At 38.0% G+C, this 18,407-nt stretch overlaps 1 protein-coding gene across 1 annotated transcript; it reads left to right on the top strand.

Moving 5' to 3' along the window:
• Positions 1-1,007: 1,007 nt before the first annotated feature.
• On the top strand, positions 1,008-18,268 carry TTPA (alpha tocopherol transfer protein). The gene is made up of 5 exons (XM_082754673.1): positions 1,008-1,282; positions 9,049-9,202; positions 10,516-10,709; positions 13,350-13,460; positions 15,437-18,268. Exons 1-5 carry the CDS (start codon positions 1,103-1,105, stop codon positions 15,614-15,616), a joined length of 819 nt encoding a protein of 272 aa, XP_082610799.1. The 5' UTR covers positions 1,008-1,102; the 3' UTR covers positions 15,617-18,268.
• The last annotated feature ends 139 nt before the right edge of the window (positions 18,269-18,407 follow it).

The raw sequence follows: 18,407 nt of genomic DNA, 5'->3' as shown, positions 1-18,407 counted from the left end.
ATGCTGTGTGATTGCATTCAAGGTGACCTGTTCCATCACCTTTCCTGGCACCGAGGTCAGGCTGACAGGCCTGTAGTTCCCCAGTTCCTCCTTATGGCTCTTCTTCTAGATGGGCGTCACATTAGCACGTCTCTAGACATGTGGGACTGCTCCAGATGATCATAACTGCTAACAGATGATGGAAAGTGGCTTGCAATCACACACCATCAATCACATATCATCCTGTGTAACATGCTGTAGGTCACCCTGCTTGAGCAGGGGCTTGGACCAGATGATCTCTGAAGGTCCCTTCCAACTTCAACCATTCCATGATTCTGTGATCCACCAGCTCTCTCAGCACCGTCGGGTGGATCCCATCTGGCTGCATGGACTTGTGACAGTCCAGGTGGAGCAGCAGGTCTCTGTTTCCACCTGAACTGTGTGTGGGGTTTCTTCTGCTCCCTGTCCCAGGTCAGAAGGCTGAGTAACCTGAGGATAAGTGGTCAGCCTAGTAAAGACAGATGCAAAGAAGGTGTTAAGAACCTCAGCCTTTTCCTTATCCTCAGTAGTCATGTCCCCCATTGTGTCCTGTAAAGGATGGAGATTCTCCTTGCCCTTTCTCTTACTGTGAAAATATTTGTTAAAACGTTTTTTGTTTGTTTGTTTGTTTTTGTTTTGTTTGTTCTTGTTTTTGTTTTGTTTGTTCTTGTTTTTGTTATCTTTTACCACAGTGACCAGGTTGAGCTCATACAAGGCTTTAGCATTCCTGATTTTTTTTTCCTCTGAATATGCTGGCAGCCTCCTTGTGCTCTGCCTGAGCTGCCTGCCCCTTCTCCCACCAGACACAACCTCTCTTTTTCTCCGGGAAACTCAGCAAAAGTTCCCTGCGATGCGCTGAAAGCAGAAAGTTCTGAAAACTAAGTCTCCATAAGTGGGAAAAAGAAAAACAAACAAACAAACAAACAAAAACGGGTGGTTTGGGGGAGTAACCCGAAGGGTGCGGAGGGGTTAAGCCCCGCCGCCCCGGGGGCGGAGGCAGCCCGGCCGGGCTCTGCAGCCGCCGCCGCCCCGCACCTCGCCATGGGTCCGGCCGTGCGGTGGGGCTGAGCGGCGGCCCCCGGCCATGTCGCAGCGAGGGGACGGCGACCTCCCCGAGCAGTCGCCGCAGGCCCGGGGCGCCGTGACCGAGCTGCGGCGACGGGCGGAGACAGAGCCCGGGCAGCGCTGGCCCCAGCCCCTCAGCGACGCCTTCCTGCTGAGGTTCCTGCGAGCCCGGGACTTCAACGTGGACCTGGCGTGGAGGGTAAGGTGGGGAGGGGGGCGTCACACCTCGGGGGTCCCCTCGTGTCACCCCCCCCGGGTGGGCTCGGAAATGGAGGCTGAGGGGTGAGGTGCTGCTCCCCGGGGGTGGACGGGTGGGTGATGCGCGCTGTTTGGGTGTTTCGTGGGTGTAGCAATATGTTGGTCGTGGAGCAACGTGGGCGCACGCCAGCTTGGTGCGACCCCACCAAAAGCAGCCACAAAGGTTATGGGAAATGTGGGAAGGTCACAGCTCCGCTTAGGGAGTGGCATCCTTGCAAGGGCATCCTTGAGGATCCTCCTTGGGCCACCAGCACCTAGTACACCTGCTGGTTTTGTTATACATTTATAGTAACCCTAGTGTAAAGCTATCAGTAATAAGTTCCTTTCTCTTAGAGTTTGATGGTTTAACACCTTTCAGGCTTTGGTAAGTTTTGTTGCTTTCCTGGCTGTTTGCATGGCTTTTTGCCCTATAGACAATGCATGCCTGTTTTCGGTACCCAAAGGTACAAATTATAATTAATTGTTTCCTTTTTTACATAAAGGAAACCACTAATCCTTCTCAACAGAAAGTATTTCCGGATCTTCCCAGGGCAAAAGCATTTATTTGCTTGTGCCAGTTGGGAACTGTGTTTCCATGGAATGTGATGCTGATGACAAAGCATCAAACAACAGACCCCACCATTTATTTTCTGACTTCTGTGCATGTGGGTATACTGTCGGATCAGGGTGGCTAAACAAGACTGTGAGAAATTGTATGATGCTCTTAATAATAACTAGCTTAAAAATGTATTTTGTGTTCACCTCGCTTGATTCATAACATTGGCATTAGAGCTTTAAATCATCCCTCCTCAGCAGAAGAAGAAGCAAGTCAATCCAGATTCCTTTGGTTATTCATGCATCTCGCTTTTGCTTGAAGTTCATGAGATTGCTTATATCAGCTGTGCAGTAACAATTGTAGGACTGTGCTGTTCTTTTATTTCTTTCCCAGCAAAAACTGCCCCCCCCCCCCCCCCCCACAGTATTACTAGGTTCCAAAAAGTACAGCTTAATGAAGGTAATATGCACTCCTACATGTGTTGCAATACTGGAAGTTAATAATTGTGTAGACATGGCTACATGAATTGCTCAGAATTTGGTCCATACATTTCTTCTGATAAGTTGTGAGACATATTATAAATGAGACTACTCTTCAAGAGTGTAAAATCGAAGCTAGGTTTAGAGATTAGAGTCTACAGAGTAGCAGATTTCATATGCTCTGTGAGAGTCAGCCCTTTAGGGCTGGAGACCTGCTTTGGAAGAACCAAGTCTTTTTAGAATCTCTTCAGAATTTCTGTGTCTCTGCTGGTTATGAACTCTGTAAAGTTCTTGTTTGGACCCTTCTTTGTTCTGAGAGATTTTGATGATCAAAAACCACACATTTCAGCTTTCTACCTAAAATTTCTTTCTCCAAATGCAGCTTGTACTTAATCTTCCACATACCAGCTGACACTGATTTCTAGGTTACTTCCCTTTGGAAGTAGCATGGGAAGAACACGAGAAACACAAACACTTTTTTTTTTTTTTATTTAATATCTGCAGTCAACGTGTTCTTAAAAAGCCCAAGAGAATTATTGTGCAAAAGTCTGTGGTGGTCATAAGATGAATATTCGTCCAGCCCAAGTGTGACTTTATGCAGAGGTTATAGGTTACATTAGTACTTCATCCTAGACAGAGCCCTCCTGTCGTCTGTCTAGACAGTGGGTGCTCCTCCCCTCCTGGTTAGATGTCCTCTCTCAGTTTGGAGTTGAGGCTGACACAGCCCCTTTTCCCCACTGGGCTTCTGTGTACTGCTGCATAGCACTTGTAGAGCAGTAAGGGATAATCAGAGTCTGTGGCTCTGTCAGTGCTTATGACCAAAAGATTGCAAGCTCTTCTCAAGCATCCTTCTTGGCATGGGCTTATACTTAGCCTTAAATATTAATTCAGAGTCTGGCCACTGACCAAACTGTCTCTTGATGCATGCCTGGTTAATATGTGACACAGATCTATCTGATTATTGGCCTCCCTGGAATTTCAGTTTATCAGTGTTTGGATATCTTTCAGAAAATAATAATCTGGTAGATTGTGAAAAGACATTCAATTCCTGAGTCATTTATGTTAACTCATTGGAACAGAAATATTTTACATTTTCCTGCTGGCAATTCCAGACTTGTTTCAAAGTACTCATCTATTGATATATACATATGATATGCTAGAAGAAAATTCATCACTGAAACAGGTATTTGGTGCTGAAGAACTCAAAGGAGAACTAGAACTGTCTGTATGCTTTAAAATCAGTGATATATTTAATTAAGCTTAGTAGCAGACTGATCTTTTTTAGAAGAAAATTCTTTTCCTGCATTTTGAATCACAGGAAAGATTAATTTTGGCCACATGCCTTATCTTCAAAAGTGGATGGAGATGTCTACATGAACCCTAACCACTTAAGGAGAAACCTCAAGAAGAAGAGATGAAATTAAGCAGATACCTTCCGCTATGGGATTTCAAATGCGTGAATGCTATCAGTGAGAATGGTTATGATGAAATCCTTAAATCCTATATGAAATCCTGTCACAGTTATGTCTCCAGGAATAAACAGAAAGTCTGTTGACACAGGCTAACAATAACTGTCAAATAACACATCAAACCCTGAATAAGTCAATAAGACAGTTCTTGTCCTGTGAGACTTCAAAGCAATGCTGACATCCCCAAAACATTGACACTTAGAAGGAATGGTGTTACATTGTCACAAGCACTTCTGCTTGTGGCTTTGTAATCACGGTGAGAAATAAAGGTAGGGGTCAGATGTTGATCATAGAATATCACAAGTTGGGAGGGACATGCAAGGATCATAGGACTCCACAAAGGACTACATAAAAAATAGATGATAAGTCTGAAAGCATTGTCCAAACGCTTCTTGAACTCTGGCAGCTCAGTGCTGTGACTGCTGCCCTCGGGAGCCTGTCCCAGTGCCCGACCACCCTCTGGGTGCAGAACCTTTCCCTAACACCCAGCCTGACCCTCCCCTGTCCCAGCTCCATGATGTTCCCTTGGGTCCTTTGGAGAGAAGCAGCCATTACTGTGGCTGATACCAGCAATTCAAGCTAATATATTAAGCAAATATATTCTGCTTAAATTATATGGAAATCAGAGAATCACAGCATAATTTAAGTTGGAAGAGATCTGTGTAGATCATCTAGTCCAAACTCTTGCTTAGTGTGGGTCCACGTAACAGATCAGTCAGGGCAAGGAGCAAACCTGTTATGTCATGTTTTGAATGCTGCAAAAGATTTCAGTCTGGATATAAATTCATACCGGACTTGAATATGTTGTTTACTTGTTCATTTGTACACGTATACCTACAAACTATACATGTTTTAAGCTAAAAAGCAGGCCATGGGTCTCCATTAATGTGGCTAAAGCAATGGGTTTAATTCTTTTAATTCTTTTTTTTTTTTTTTTTTTTTTTTAATGTGCCAGCTACATTTAACTTTCTTGCTGTGATCAAAGATACTGTCACAGTACAATTCAGTAAAAACGCATCATTGAAATGCTTTTCCTAACATACCACTTACACTTCTTTAAGCATCCTTTTTAGAGCGCTCAAAACCATCTAAATATCTAGGATCCTTTTAGGAGTTCTGGTTGACACAAAGGCATATATCTGGACTCATTCTTTGCCCTGCATTTGATTTATGGAGGAAACTTTGTGCTGCAAGTAAGTTGCATAGAAAATCTAGGATGTACAGTATGTGTCAAACATCCTGCTGTATGTGCGTACTACATGTATACTTGGGTGGTGTCTGAATACTGCTGGATTTCAGGCTTTATCTCTGAGGATCTTCACAGCAGTCAAATGTAACTACTAAGTTCAAACCAGTTACTTGGTTGATTTTCAGACCTTTTGCCAATGAGAGATATGATGAAAAGGGTGGAAGAGCCCTTGGTAGGCTCTCTGAACTGACTGTTGAGGAAACATAAAACAGTTGGCCACTCTTCCCTTTGTGCTAAGCCAAATGCCTAAACTTATGCTCGTGCCTGTCTTCTCCCAGCTGGTGAAGAGGTAATACATGTGGAATTAGGGAAGTTCTGTGTCCATATAAAAATATTTTAAATTCTATGCCAGTATATGCTCAATCTTTAAATTCTCTGTGTAGATGAAAGCGCATATATAAGAAATGTAAAATACACACACACCTTTTTGCATATGTTTATGTTTATAGTGGTTCTGTAACAAACACTGTTGTCCAGTTCTTTTAATTCTAACTAAAGTACTAAGTTCACTTTTCTTCGTTTTGCATCACATGAAACTTGGATTAATCAGTAACATTTCTATCTCCAATGTTCAGAAATCTGGAACTATCCCCAAAAGACCTCAGGAAAAAGCTCTTAATTAATGCTTAACTCCAGACAGTGGAGTTTTTCATCCAGCTTTAGCCATTTATCAAGCTATCTTGCATCTATTTTCAGATGCTCAGCAGCTTCTAAGTAGGTTACTCAGTTTGTAAACACAGATAATTACACATTGAGATGTTTTCCTTGTAGGTGCATGAGACATTTTTATTACATTTACATTGCATTTATCCAATGTAATCCATGCTTCTGTTTTTCCTGATTATATAAAGTTGCTTTATCTTCTGCATTCAGACTGATTATTATATATAAAGTTTACATTTTCCCCTGCTGCTTTTGCTGAAAAGTTTCCTATGTTTTAAATATTCCACATGGATTTCTGCATTTAAACAATATTAAAGTAGATATTTTCAAAATATAGTAAAACTGTAAGTATGTAGTGCTAATTTTTGAATTCAGTTACATATGTAGGAATTACTCATGTAAATAGCTCCGTGTGACTGGAGTGTGTCCAGCTGCTAAGAAAGTGATTGTTTACATAAATAAAGACTGAAAGAACATGTCTCCAAACTAGCTGCAGATGCTGTGGAGGGTTGCTAACATCTACTTCAGCCATAAATCACTATTTCAGGTAATTAAATCACATGGTTTCAAAATCTGAGAGCTATTTACTTTGTAGCTTCCTGAACAAGGGAGGTAGGGCTGGAGCTTAGCCATGCCTCTGTAAAAAGATGTAGCATTTGCCCACGTCATGGAAGGTGTCAGAAGTGTTCCAACCGTATATTTATTGCTGAATGGACAGTCAGTAGGTAAATTATATCTTTCATAAAGATCTTGAGTGTGTTGCAAACTGTGAACACCTTTCCTTTCCTCTTCAGGCTCAGAACTTGAGCTCTTGTTTTTAACTTGGGAAAGGTTCATGCTCATGAAAAGAAGAAATGAACTGTACTGACAAATTGGGATTATTCAGGGGATTGAGTAAACATATTTATTCTCATCTTGGTTTTGGCAGGCAGCTCTTCAAAATCTGTGGAAAACATTTAAGTAATTGTTAATTAGTTCATTATGTTGTGGTACAACTGAAGTTAGTAGAATAGGGACAAAGGATGCAGCTACAGATGTTTGGTTAGATGTTTGGTGCTCTTTAAGCATCTGTGTTGGAAAGACAAAGGAAAAGAACACAGTATGTTAACAGTGCTGTCTGGTTGTCACAAAAAAAGTGCTCTTTATTGATGCTGGACTCTTTATGTGGCACCTCATCAGGCCTATTTTTGCAATCACAGTGAATTTCTGTTCCAGAGATTAATTTCTTTTCCCCCACTACTTCCCCACCACCTGTTTTGTTTGGTTGTTAAATTAACCTAGACTAGAACATATATAAGACTAAGTAAAATTCTATAGCACTTATATGTTTCTTTTTTACAGTGTATGTCTTAGGATGAGGTTTTTATCAACTTGCTCATTGCCAAATCATATGGGATTTTAGTGTGGCTGTTGAACTCTCTCGTTTTTGTACCTATAAACACATATTTATAGGTTGTATTTCCAGGAAGGATATAGATAATTGCTGAGCAGTGCATCATCTATTTGTAAATAAATTATGTTAACAAACAATAATGCCCTGTAAATAGTTCCCTCATGACAATTTGTTTGAGAGACCTTAAAAATAACTCAGGACCTTCATTTAAGAAGAGCCTTAAGCTGAAGAAAAATGGTATGTTGTATACTAAATGATACAAGAAACTTGAAAGTAGAAGGAAGAATAAGAAATTACTGCTAAGACTAATTATCTAACATAAGTGGGCTATGAGGTAGACCATGGTGAATCTTCGGTTTCACTCCTGAGTCTGTAGCTACTCTGATGCTGTGATGTTCCAAGGGATGGATTCAGTATCCACTGAGGTTCCTTCCAACCATTCTATGAAGATGGTGAAGAAAATCATCCTTGCATAGCTATGAGAAATGTTGTTATTTATTAAAGGTTATGTTTTATTAGCTGGAGATTGACAGTTCTTTTAATTCTACTGCTTCTGTTCCAGAATGTGGTATAACTTAGAGATGAGTAAATACAAATTAACAGAAATAAAAGAGTGTTGGCTGATGTTTTTTCTTTTGCTGAACATACTTCATTTGTGCAACTGTACTGAGGATGATTGTTTTCTTGCTGTTTGATGAAATATAGCAACAATTTGAAAGGCTGGCCTGCGTGTGCTACCTTTGAGATTTAAATGTGTGTGTGAGTTTGTTGTGAAATGAGGTACTGAAACATTCTGATGCACTTAGATCCTTTGAAAATCTCAGTTAGGAGTCCAAACTGTAGCTATCTAGGAAATTTTAATGCAAAATTTAAATTATTTTCTAGAGCTATCCCCAAGGTCACTTCTGGACAATTGAGCACAGCAGAGGTAGATCATAGCTGATGAATTTACAGAAAGATTTATAAAAAACAGCCACTGTAACTCCTTACTTACCTATTCAAAATGTCGTAAATAAACTTTAGTTGCAGGGCACAGCAGTTCCTTTTCTCTCCCACCACTTAATTTCTTTATTTTAAAAGGGAAACGATAATTAAACTGGGAAATTGGAACTAGTGCATCACCGATTTATTATTTCACAGTCCATCTCTACAATAATCTTTCACAATATTACCTGTAATTCCTCTACCTAGATGTTACCTCAGAAAGAAACACCTGTAATTGACTCTTCCTTAGATTTAGACCATTTCCTTTCAACACATAGCCCTTCCTATCCTTTAGAAGAGCCTGCATATGATGCTGCCTTCCAGCCTCGGGAACAAGGGCAGCAATCATGTTCCTGACAATGGGCAGAATCTTTGTTTTAGCAAAATGGGTTCTCGTTATTTCCACTCTGGGGTCTGATAGGTAATGGGAGAGATGAATCCACTACACTGTTGTGTTTTGTAATTTCAGAGGGATAGGAAGGACTGAAAATGTACTTAAGATATGCTGATGACCATATGTGTTTCAAACAGTAAAATGAAATTATTAATAATTGTGAATACAAAATGGGCCCAGACTTTGGGGGGAGGAGGGTGAGGAAGGAATTGTCCTCTGTAAGAAACTTTTTTTTTTAATGTATTTTACATAGAAACGACTGCTGCTTTCTACGTAGTCCAATTTTCTTTTCTGACATAAAATAATAACTGGAGTCCATTAACAAGTTGATAGGATTCTAAATTCATAATGACTTGCTCATTTGATGAAGGATAGCAGCCTTCTGTTTCTAGGAGCGATTTTCTTAAAATGCACAGTGAAATGATAGCTAATATGATGAATTAAACCTCTGACTGTGACCACATGTTGAAAAGCACATTTTTAACTGTGATTTTTATGTAATACCTGATGCAAATCTGACATGCACATTTATTTTTTCCAGTTACTGAAGAATTACCAGAAATGGAGAATTGAATGCCCAGAAATAAGTGCAGATTTACAACCATCTTCTATTCTTGGTCTTCTGCATGCTGGCTATCACGGAGTCCTGAGATCCAGAGACCCATATGGAAGCAAAGTTCTAATATACAGAATTGGTGAGTGACAAAATTTCTTGGACATGTTTCATACCTGGTTTTTGCACTAATGTTTTTATGTGTGTTTTTGTTTGTTTGTTTAATTCTCACAATTTCAGTAGCAAAATAAAAGTATTTTATGGGTATAACACTGGGAGTTGATAAAATGGAAGATGATATCAGAATATCTTAACTAGAAAAGTATTATATTTATTGCTCCCTGTTAGAAATACCTTTAAGATAAAGATGGATTCATTGAGCTGCAACAGTTATATCATTTGACTTATCACTAGTATGGCTAAAGCTATACAGTCCTTTATGATGGACTGATTTTCTTTTAAATAGAATTATTATGTCTGCATCAAAAAAAGTCTTAAGGCTAAAAGCCTGAAGGTTAGAAGCATAAAACTTACAAGAATATGCAGTTATTTAGCCTTGAGTTACCAAACATTAATTTTGTTCCTATGGGAATTTTCAAAGCTGTATGCTAAGACTGTGCTGGTGCAGCCGCCAGCACAGAGTGGAGAGATGGAACAGAAAAAAGGCACACATCTAGCCATGTAGCAACATTCAGCTTACATGAGGATGAGTTCACTGGGTTTTCACCACTTAGATGTATGTAGCTGAAGAGCCCTGTTAGTAAGATACACTCTGAACATCCTTGGTTTGTATGATGCACTCCCCAAAATCTTTTAAAAAAGTTAAATGATCACATGATGCCATGCTTCTTTGTGCTTGTGTTGGACATAGAAATGATTTTTGCCAACTTTAAAATAATTTTTTTAATATCAGCTCATCTAGCAGAAGGAAAGGCTTTTCTTTGAAAAGTTGTGCTCTCTGAAGATTGTGTCCAGGGTTAATGCTAATACCATGCAATTCTTTTTCAGTCCTCAGAAATGAAAATGGGATTCACTGAATCTTCGCAGTATTACTGTACTGAAGAAAAATTATATGAATTGGCTATGAGTTGATGATCAGTTCCTGAAGGCCATAGACAATGATTAGCCCATTTGAGCTATACTGTGCTTTGTTTTGGTTTCTGCTAAAATGACAGTTACTGACTTAAGCCGTTCCTGTCAAAATCTTCTACTGGATTCTACAGTAGATGTCACACACTACTCTGGTACCATCTACAGAAATAGAAATAGCATCAGAGATAACTGATGGAACAGGCGCATAAAAGAATTTCTGTACTGGCAAATCTGTTTAATTCAGAACCTTTGATATAGCTGGTTACTTTTTCTTGAGAAGAACATCAGAAGCAGTAGCAAGTGAAAGTACAAGTGTATGTTGTATGCTTGTGGTAATGCAGTGTAATCTTATTTACTCTTCAGGACAATGGGATCCCAAGTTATTTACAGCATATGATGTGTTTCGTGTAAGTTTGATCACATCTGAACTCATCGTAAAGGAGATTGAAACTCAGAAGAATGGAGTCAAGGCTATCTTTGATCTTCAAGGGTGGCGATTTGCTCATGCATTTCAAATCAGTCCAGCAGTGGCCAAGAAAATTGCTGCTGTGCTCACAGTAAGTATAACATACTGCTTTATGTTACTTCACTGCTATAACTCCCAATTTTTCTTCCATTGAAACTTATGGTAATTTTTCCTTCCATAGACATTTTTAGAGGTCATGCAGTTTGAAAGAACAAAAACTTAAATCCATGAAATGTCACACAGCTGAGGCATAAGCTGTGCTCGACTTGACTTAAAGTCTGTTCATGTATAGCAGCAAATGCCCTTTAACCTCTGATGTTTTATTAGAATTCCACTTGCCTGTTACAATACAGGAATTTCATGAGTAGATAAAGCCTACTTTTGTAATGATCTTTTCTGTTCTACTCTTTTGTACATTAACTTGTCGTTCAAAACCTTTTTATTTCTTCTTTTTTTTTTTTTTTTCCCCACTGAGACTCAGAGAAGGTGAGAAATAGCATGTGCTGGGAGCATTTAAGAGCAAGAGAACAATAACTTGTTGGCCAGTATGGATGATGCCACACCACCATCCATGTGCTACCAACAGTGTACAATGTTTATTTTGATTGCTTTTCTCACCAACACGAGCATTATTTTGTGCAACTTAGTGCTACCTCACCTCCTGACTTTAACAACACTTGCAGGGATCTTACTGTCTTTAAGATTTTTCCTTTTTGTCAAATTTGGTTGAATTTTACTAATGAATTTGACAAAAAAAAAAAGAAAAAAAAAAAAAAAAGAGGGGAAGGAGACAGAGAATTGACAAGCAGGCTACACTGTGCTTGTACTGTATTTGTGCTATTTTCCTTCTGAAATTAAGCTAAAAATCAGTAATAATAAAACCGTTAACCTATGATGTAGAAATGAGCTAGGGATATAATCTCTCACTTTGATTTGGTAAGGTTCGTGTCTGAGGTTTGTCTGAGGTTGAGTCGAAGCTTAGTCAGTGAGCTAATAGCATCAGAACTTCATCCATTCTTCATTTTTGATATTTACTATAGAAATTCAATGAAACTAGCAGGTATAACCCCCCCCCCCCCCTTTTTTTCCCCATCTAGAATAAGACAAATCTCATTCATATGATTCTGGGCCAGATCTCACTAAAACAGCCATTGAGAGTGTTTCAGTCGATTTCTGAGGCACTAAACTAGTTACTAGTAATTTCATGACCTTGAAATTGAGAGCAGAAATTATGTATAATTATATTCACAATTAAATCTTAAGGTTTGAATCCATTACCTCTAACCAGGAAATTCTTTGAATGGAATGTTTCCATCATGACTTATTTCAGATTTATTTTATGCTTTTTAGGCTTATAAAGGCTTAATATAGCTATTGAAAAAGAGGGAAAAACAGATTGTGTTTCTAGTGTTGTTTTCTTGTATAAGGAATCAACTTAACTGTTTTTTTTATTTGTTTGTTTTTTAGATTCTTTTCATCTTTCTAGCTGGGTTCATATACTTCTCCCAGAGATTATTTTAGTGTTAATCAATATGTTTATAAAAAATAATTAGGGACGTTGTTTTCAACTCTATGTTTTTCTTAAGAAATGTATCTTTCTTGCAAATTATTATCCTGTATGGAGAAACAGAAATTAATAGAAAGGAAATAAATGCAATACAGAGTGGAAAGCATAGTACCATCAGTAACGAACATCAGCATGAAAAAAATCTATTATCCACAGGCAAAACCAAATTGTTTTGTATAGAACAGTAGCCTTTAAACATATAAAACATAATAATGTGTAGTAAACCTAAAACCTGACAGTTTTGAGGTCTTTATCATACATTAAAATCTAATAGATTTTGCACTTAAATGCATGTGTTTTTTGTTTGTTTGTTTTCCTTAGCCATAGAATAGTGCATGAAATAAGGAGAAAAGGACTATTGTATTAGTGGGAAGAACTGTTTGTGACAAGTGCCATTTTTATAAGCAGAAAAACTCTGGTTGCAATAGTAGTATCGGAGAGAGATGAATGGAACTTATTTTTACCCTATTTTATAATACTGTCTTTGAGCACTGCCATACTTCCTTTAAACTTGCAAAGTTGTGGTACTTCTTCATGAATCTTGAATCCAACTGTCAGTATTTCAAACTATAAAGGCTGTATAGAAGATGCAATTTTAATTTTATGAGAGTAATCTTACTGTAAAACTGAAGTTCTGTCTTGGGTAAATTTTTGCTACTTTTAAGACTTTTCTCTGGATAATATTTTATTATATTATTGTATTATATTTATTTAATTTTATTATATTGTATTTAACTTAAAGATAGCAACTTTGATAGTTTGTGTGTATATGTATATAAGGAAAAGAAAATACATATTTTCCTCCAGGTTGTGAATTGCCAATGAAAACACTAGATAGCTTTTTGGTAAAGGAGCAGCAGGATCTCTGCTGTGGAGCAAAAGCTTAGCACAAGCTTCATGTGCATTACTTACGTGCAATTCGTTTTTCATGCTTGTTTTTTTAAGTCAGCCTCTTCATATACTGATTTTTTTTTTTCTAATTCGAGGAACAAGATATGCTTTTCTAAGCAGTGTAAACTAAGAGCACTCCAAAGTGCAGGAATTAGCAAGGTCAGGAAGAATTCTTTAACCTATGGACTAGGTAGTCTTCACAGATTTGTCCTTAACAATAGAATCTTTTCAATAATTCCTTTTTCTCATGCTGTTTTTCATGTATGTTGACAGGATTCCTTTCCACTAAAAGTTCGAGGTATCCACTTGATTAATGAGCCTTTATTCTTCCATCCAGTCTTCGCTCTAATTAAGCCTTTTCTCACTGAAAAAATAAAGCAACGGGTGAGTGCACACAAACATTTCTTTCTACCACAAAACCCCTACGTTACAATCTGCAGCATTTCCTTTAGGATCTGAATACTGAAGAGGATACGTCATGTTTATGTCTTAATACTATACTGGCCTCTGGAATCTAATTGTAAAACATTCACAGTTACCAATAATGTGAGAGTTGCAAGTGTTTGATGTTGTTAAGTGTTTGTTGTTTAATCTTTTTGTAAAGATTAAAAAAAAACGTGGTAACTCAAGAGGGTTGGTTTAAATAACTTGCTTAAGGTCACACAGCAAAACTTCTGCAGAATTAGGAAGAAATAGGTCCCAGATCTCCTAGCATTCAGTCTATAAATGCCAGTGAGAAATTGTCACTCTTCAGTGACATTATGCTCTAAGTTGTGCAAAATTAGTAGAAGACAGCTATCCAGTTCTGTAAAAGCTGCAGAGGCATTTATGCATCAATAAAGAGGTCAGGCTGAAGTTCAGATTTATTTTCCAAGCAGCTTCTTAGCTGTTGCAAATTATTTTGTAGTTTTAAATTGGAAAACTCTGCATTTGGATGCAAAAGCATGCCAAGAATTCTGGAAGAATTCTGGTTTATTGCAATACAGGAAGGAAATATTGAATGTTTCAGCTGGCAGAAGAGGAAATGCTGTGAAGTGTTAACAGCAGAGCTAAGGTACAAAATAAACAGCACAGTCTTTTAATATTCTCCCTCTGAGGCCTCCTTGTGCCTCCAATGCACATGGATCTTGTGCATTTACAGTAGCTGCTGCACTCCAGGACAGTAAAGCAAGATTTTCACTGTTAGTGATGTTTGCCAGTCCCCTTTTTCTTAGCATGTGCGTTTTGTTATGGTAGAGAGGCAGGATTACTTCTGCCAGCCTTGTGTAGTCACTCACTGACACACAGATGATAAAGAATACATTCCAGCAGCCTGATGCTGTGGCCCTTCCCCTGTCATATTAATGTCCATGTAACAGCCCCCTATCACCAGATCCAGCTCAGAGAATCTCTGGGGGCTAGAATTCAAAAAGTGGGAAAGAGGACAGATGGACAGTAAAGGCCTGAAAGAAGACAAACCAAATATGATTCATGGAATGGCTTAGAGTTGCAGGTATAAGCTGAAAAGAAACTAGAAGGACCAGTTCCCCATACTTTCATAGGAATAATTACTATTCACTCATTATCTTAGTGCCTGATGTGGAAGCATTAAAGGCAGCTAGCTACATTTTGAGTGAATGTGTTTGTAGTGTTTGTGTAATAATAATCACAGAAAATTCTTGTCAATTTTTAATAAGAGACCTATAAAATTTTCTGACCGAAATTAATGGACAAGGCTTCAAATCAGCTATAATAAAGCAAGAAAAGAACAATTAGAATGACTGCATTAAAAGGGTTAAAGTGGAGGAGCAGTCCAGGATCTAATTTCTTCTGGAACTGAATTGTAAGGACTGAAATGTAAGACAGGTATTCTTCTGAATATCCACCTTGGTACCTGTCTGAATTTACATACCTAGCACATAATGTTGAGTGTAAATGCATATAGCAGGACCAGATAGGAATAGCCAGGTGTCAAACATTTTTTTTTTTTCTGAAATGACTGAAAAGCAGCTATGCGATACCCATCATGACAAGACCAAACCCCAGTATTCCCTGGTTTAGGTCAGTTTATCTACATGGGTGTAGTTAGTTTTGGCTCTTGTGCTTGGAGCTGCATAAAATGCAGTTCTTTGTCTGCAGATTGATTGAACATGGACTAAAACACAGACTGAACAATCATTAAGCAGGAGAGAGTTCGAGCATCCATGTGAAACTTGCTTACACAGTACTTTCTTCCTCATTGAAGGAACTCATTATGAACACTTATTTAGTAGAACCAAGCTGAGGGCTTAAGCCCTTGCATTGAGTTTGTTTGCTGTCTGTTTTCACCCATGAGTCTAACAGCTGTTCTGAAGTAAATGTTTTTCATATATTTTCTTTAGGTGCATATGCATGGAAATAACTACATGCAGAGTCTGACTGAACACTTCCCAGTCAGCATTCTCCCACAGGAATATGGAGGGGAAGGAGTCTCCTTCGAAGAGCTGGCCAAGGAATGGACTGACTTCATAATGTCGTGTGCAGATTATCTCCAGAGCATTTCTCTGGTTGCCCATAAATAACCTTATGGCAGTATTACAGCAGATCATGAAGACTGGAAGTGGAAATAAGTTTAATATGAAATCTTTCATGTAAACTTGAAGTTGGCTGTAAATGGAAGCAGTATGTCTTTGCGGGGCACTGAGGGTTACATTGACTGCACTTTAATAGTAACTGGAGTGTATCTGTATGTACATCTGAGGAGACTAATGAATTCTAAATGTTTGCAATACTGTTTGTAACTGATTAAGTTGTATGTCAGTAGTTGTGCATTGGATAGGACATTATTGATACTGCTCCTGTTAAGTCATTGGAGAAAACTCCTGTGACCAGAACCTTATGCTTAGCTCTTTTATCTTGGCTTGATGATTAAATACAAAGCCAAATAATTTAAGTAGAACAGAATGTGAATGGGGTAGACTAGTTGCAGAAGTATGAATACAGGCCTAATTTACAACTGGGGGAAAGAGGCTGCTTTTTGGATTGATCTCAGGGAAATGGTTGTTTTGTTAGTTTGCGCTGCTAAGATTGCACAGTCAAATTGAGAATTAGTCAGCAATAGTGAAACATTTGTTATCTCTGTGCTGCTTGTGCAGCTTCCCATTTTGTGCTAATTAACACAGTAATCTGCTAGTTTCATAGAGGAAGATGAGAAAAACACCATGTACGTGTTCTTCAAAGGACAGCATGAACCAAGAGGAACTGTTAAGAGAGTCAAAAGAACTTTGAAAATTCTGATTTTCTTCCTTCAGAGATATTGTCTGTGAACAAGTTATAAGCAACCCAGTAATGCGAACACTTTTAATTCCTGCTGTAGAGTGTTAGAGGTCAAGAGCTCTTAGCTGTTTGCAGTATCAGTTTGTTTTGAAGGGTGAAGTAAATTATCCTTCATACATCTGAGCTTTAGAAATATCTGTTCTGTGGTATAAGGGTGCTTGTAGGTCACTTTGAGCCTCAGCTTAGGAGTTGCTGGCTGCCTTCCGTTTTATCTTCAGAAAAGTAATTGGTATCTTGCCAGCTTACGTCGTGTTGGGCACTGGATGATTTAACTTTCTGTCAAGTCTTATATGTAATGAAAAAAATCTGTCTATAGTTATGGAAAATGGATTTTTCTAAGGGACATGATTCATATATGAGTACTGTATATGTATAAGTTGTCACGTATATTACATAGCAATAACATCCTACATTCCTCAATATTTAATAATCTGAAATGTTAATTTACTTTTGACTCTGTTTTTTGTTAAAATTCCTGAAATACAGCAACTGCTGGAGTTCATTTACACAATTTTTATCTCTCTTTTGTAACAAGCCAGGGGTCTTTACATAAATACTAGATATTTAAGCATTCCATGTGAATGTTCATATAAATGAATCATTAATTACTTCTCAGGTAGCTAGAAGTGCTTAACTTCAGTTATTTTGAAATCATTAGAACATTGGAATGCTGTATTAATATATGTTTAGGGGAGAGAAATAAGAATATCTTACTAAGTCAGAAATGTCTTATTTTACTTTATTATTGATACTCTGTTATTGCAAAAGCCAGTGGAAGCTTCTCTTTATTAGCATGAGGAACACCTATGAAAGTCCTATATTATACTTGGTGGTGGTAGTTTCCTCTGATATTGTAAGATCAATGTCTGTTATAAAATTCCTTCAAAACTGACAAAGATTTTTTTTCCAATCCCCTCATTTTCACAAGTGCATTTTCATTCTTTTCTTTCAGGATATCTTTGAAACAGAGCCTAAATCTAAAGAAATTATTTTTGTGATGCATTTTCATATATGCACGTATTTCATATCCTTCTTTTTCTCTGATTGAACTATTTTGTGATATGAAAAAAGCGCCTTAAATTGCTGAGTTCATTGCAATGATTATTCTTCTTTATTAGAAAATAAACTAAGTAGCCAGACATCTGGCAATTCTTCAGGAGTTTAACTCAAGTTCCAAATCATTTATGAACTGGAGAACTGAAAGTACTGTCCTAAAGTTATGCTCCTTCAGTTTTAGTGCTTGAATGTAAACTGCATAAAGGAATTAGCCATGTTTCAGTGAAAAAAAAAGATTCAATCCTTTCCTATGAAACCAGTCCCCGATTGTTGTGGTTTTATCTGAAAGAGACAAGAATCAGATTACTTCCGTTGATTGCATTTGTATATGTATGCAGACAAAATGTATGGGTTTTATCTTCATTTAAACTACACCATCTCTATGAAGTCCAAAATGTCTTCAAAAATATCCTGGATCTATCATTAAATGGTAATATATATAAATATATATATAAATGAATATATAACACAATGGAGCACTGAATAGTTATTTTTTTCATGAACTGTTAATTATTTTTAATGTTTACATGTTCAGTAGGAAGTCTGTACACTGAATTTGCTGCTATTAACGATGATTAAATAATCAGAACATTTGCATAACAAATGGCAAAGGTGTTAGTGTAATGGGTGGAGAAGGAGCACCCGTGAGTTTTAGAGTAAATAAATCTGTAAGTGCCTTATTCTTCTAGTGAGACCAGGAGTGCCTTTAAAGAAAACAAGCGTGCTGTGAAATGCTGATGCAAGTACTGGCAACAAGCGTTGATGTAATGCAAAATGGTTTTTAATCCTTTTTTTTTTTTTTTACATGTCAACACCATTATTATCAATAAACCTCTTCTAGCTGAACCGGTCTTTGAGAACTTTTTTTTCATTTAGCGATATAAACAGCTCGCCCGGGCCACGTTAACCCCTGGGGCCCAAACCCTGCCCCTCGGCCCCGCCCGCCGCCATTTCCACCCCTCGCTTCAGCTCGGAGCCCGG

The sequence above is a fragment of the Aythya marila genome (genome assembly GCF_965140915.1).
Source record: "Aythya marila genome assembly, chromosome: 2".
NCBI lineage: Eukaryota > Metazoa > Chordata > Aves > Anseriformes > Anatidae > Aythya > Aythya marila.
This window is presented reverse-complemented; position numbering and strand designations above follow the sequence as displayed.